The following is a 1692-nucleotide window of genomic DNA, read 5'->3' as shown; positions in this document are numbered from 1 at the left end:
TTTTTTTGGAAATTAGTAATGATATAAACTAATTTATTATTTGTTATTATTACCATTTTTAGATAAATTAAAATTTAAAAATTTATTTATAGTTATCTTTAATTAAAATATTATAATCTTTTATTCTTCCACGAAAATATAATTTTATAAGAAAGACCAATATTGCCTCATGGCACCCAACGGAACCTACCACACGCTAACATGCAATTGCGTAACGATAGCCGCACATTACATGCAGTACGACAAATGTTCTGACTTCTTGCAACTGATTCTAAATTAAATGTGAGATATAAATCATTCTTACATGTTTATACATCTAATTTGTAAATTTGCGAAAGTTATATATCTAATTTGAATGTTCTGCATGAAAATATGAAAATACATAAAAATATGTGTCATACTTTTGATGATATAAAAAAAAAGTTATAAATGGATTTATTAATTTTAAATGTTTAATGTTAATGATCTTTCTATGCCATATTTATGAGTTAAAACTTTATATAAATTTATATATAAGATATGCAAATATAAAAAATACAAGAAAATAGATGTTTATTGAGTAATACTTAATCAGGACTAATAAAAACAATTACTTGTTTTTTTTCCATCCATGTTCACAATTATTGTTTTATTTTTCACAAAATCATATTCTTTAAATAAAATATAAGAAGCAAAAATTTAAAAATATATTTCTGTAATTTAGGGTAATTATCCGAAAAGATAGGCTTACCGGCGAGCAGAAGGGAGGCCAAAGGAAGGAGCGTAGGAGTCGGAGAGAGAGCAAGTGAGAGCAGAGGAGAGAGAATCAATGAACGGCGGCCGGCGGCCGAGGAACTGTGGATTGGCGGTGGGATCGCCGGTGCCGAGAGAGATAACGGTTTTCTCGCTGTTAGATAAAGTCTGAAGCTCAGCCATGACTCCTCTAATGGAAGATTTGACTTCCCACAGCACCGTGTTGCAGTTAATCATCTTTGCCTTTTCGCCCATATTTTCTGATCCATTATTTTTCTCTTCGATGGAAGCCTTCAGTTAAGTATTTAGATGAATATTAATGAATGAGAAAATTATGCAGAGAGATTGAAGATTGTGAGAATGAATTACCTGAGAAATAGGCGCCATTAATGAAGCACGGGAAGCTTGAAGTTCTGACGGTGGCAACTTTGGGGATGGAAGGAGATGTACAGAAAGAGCTCCGGAGAAGACTTTAAATAGTATTTGTTGAGGCTCTTTTATAGAAGAATTATCTTTGAATATTATTTTTAGCAGGAAAATATAAAAAATTATGAAAAAATAAAAATGCAATCGTCATAGCTAGTTCTCTTTTTATTTATTATTATTATTTTGTGTGTCTGTGGGTTATTTTCGTCTGCATATAAATAAATGAAATTTAGAAATGATAGTAATATTAATGGTTTCATGTGTTTATAAATGAAACATAGATTTACAAATCAAGAGTTTGTAGCTGCTAAGCTAAGAAAAATCAGAACTATAAAAGTAGAAGCCATAAATAAGAATGAAATTACAACAATCAAATCAAAGTATTAGGTTACATAATGCACATGTTTGGAATTCATCAAACCCAACGGCAAGGTGTGCAACCATCATGTCATCGATGAGTGAACCAAAAAAAAAATAAATTAAATAGTTAATATGTAAATACACAAAATATAAATGTTTTGCAGGTAAATCTTT

At 30.0% G+C, this 1692-nt stretch overlaps 1 protein-coding gene across 1 annotated transcript; it reads right to left on the bottom strand.

The window, feature by feature from the left end:
* Positions 1-730: 730 nt before the first annotated feature.
* On the bottom strand, positions 731-1207 carry LOC110035326 (the record flags this gene model as incomplete). The annotated part of the gene is made up of 2 exons (XM_020739559.1): positions 1102-1207; positions 731-1023 (listed from the first exon to the last, which is right to left on the bottom strand). Coding segments are annotated over exons 1-2 (311 nt in total), but the record flags the coding sequence as incomplete, so codon positions are not given.
* Between the last annotated feature and the right edge of the window lie 485 nt (positions 1208-1692).

This window comes from Phalaenopsis equestris, unplaced genomic scaffold, assembly GCF_001263595.1.
Source record: "Phalaenopsis equestris unplaced genomic scaffold, ASM126359v1 Scaffold197295, whole genome shotgun sequence".
NCBI classification, from domain to species: Eukaryota; Viridiplantae; Streptophyta; class Magnoliopsida; order Asparagales; family Orchidaceae; genus Phalaenopsis; species Phalaenopsis equestris.
This window is presented reverse-complemented; position numbering and strand designations above follow the sequence as displayed.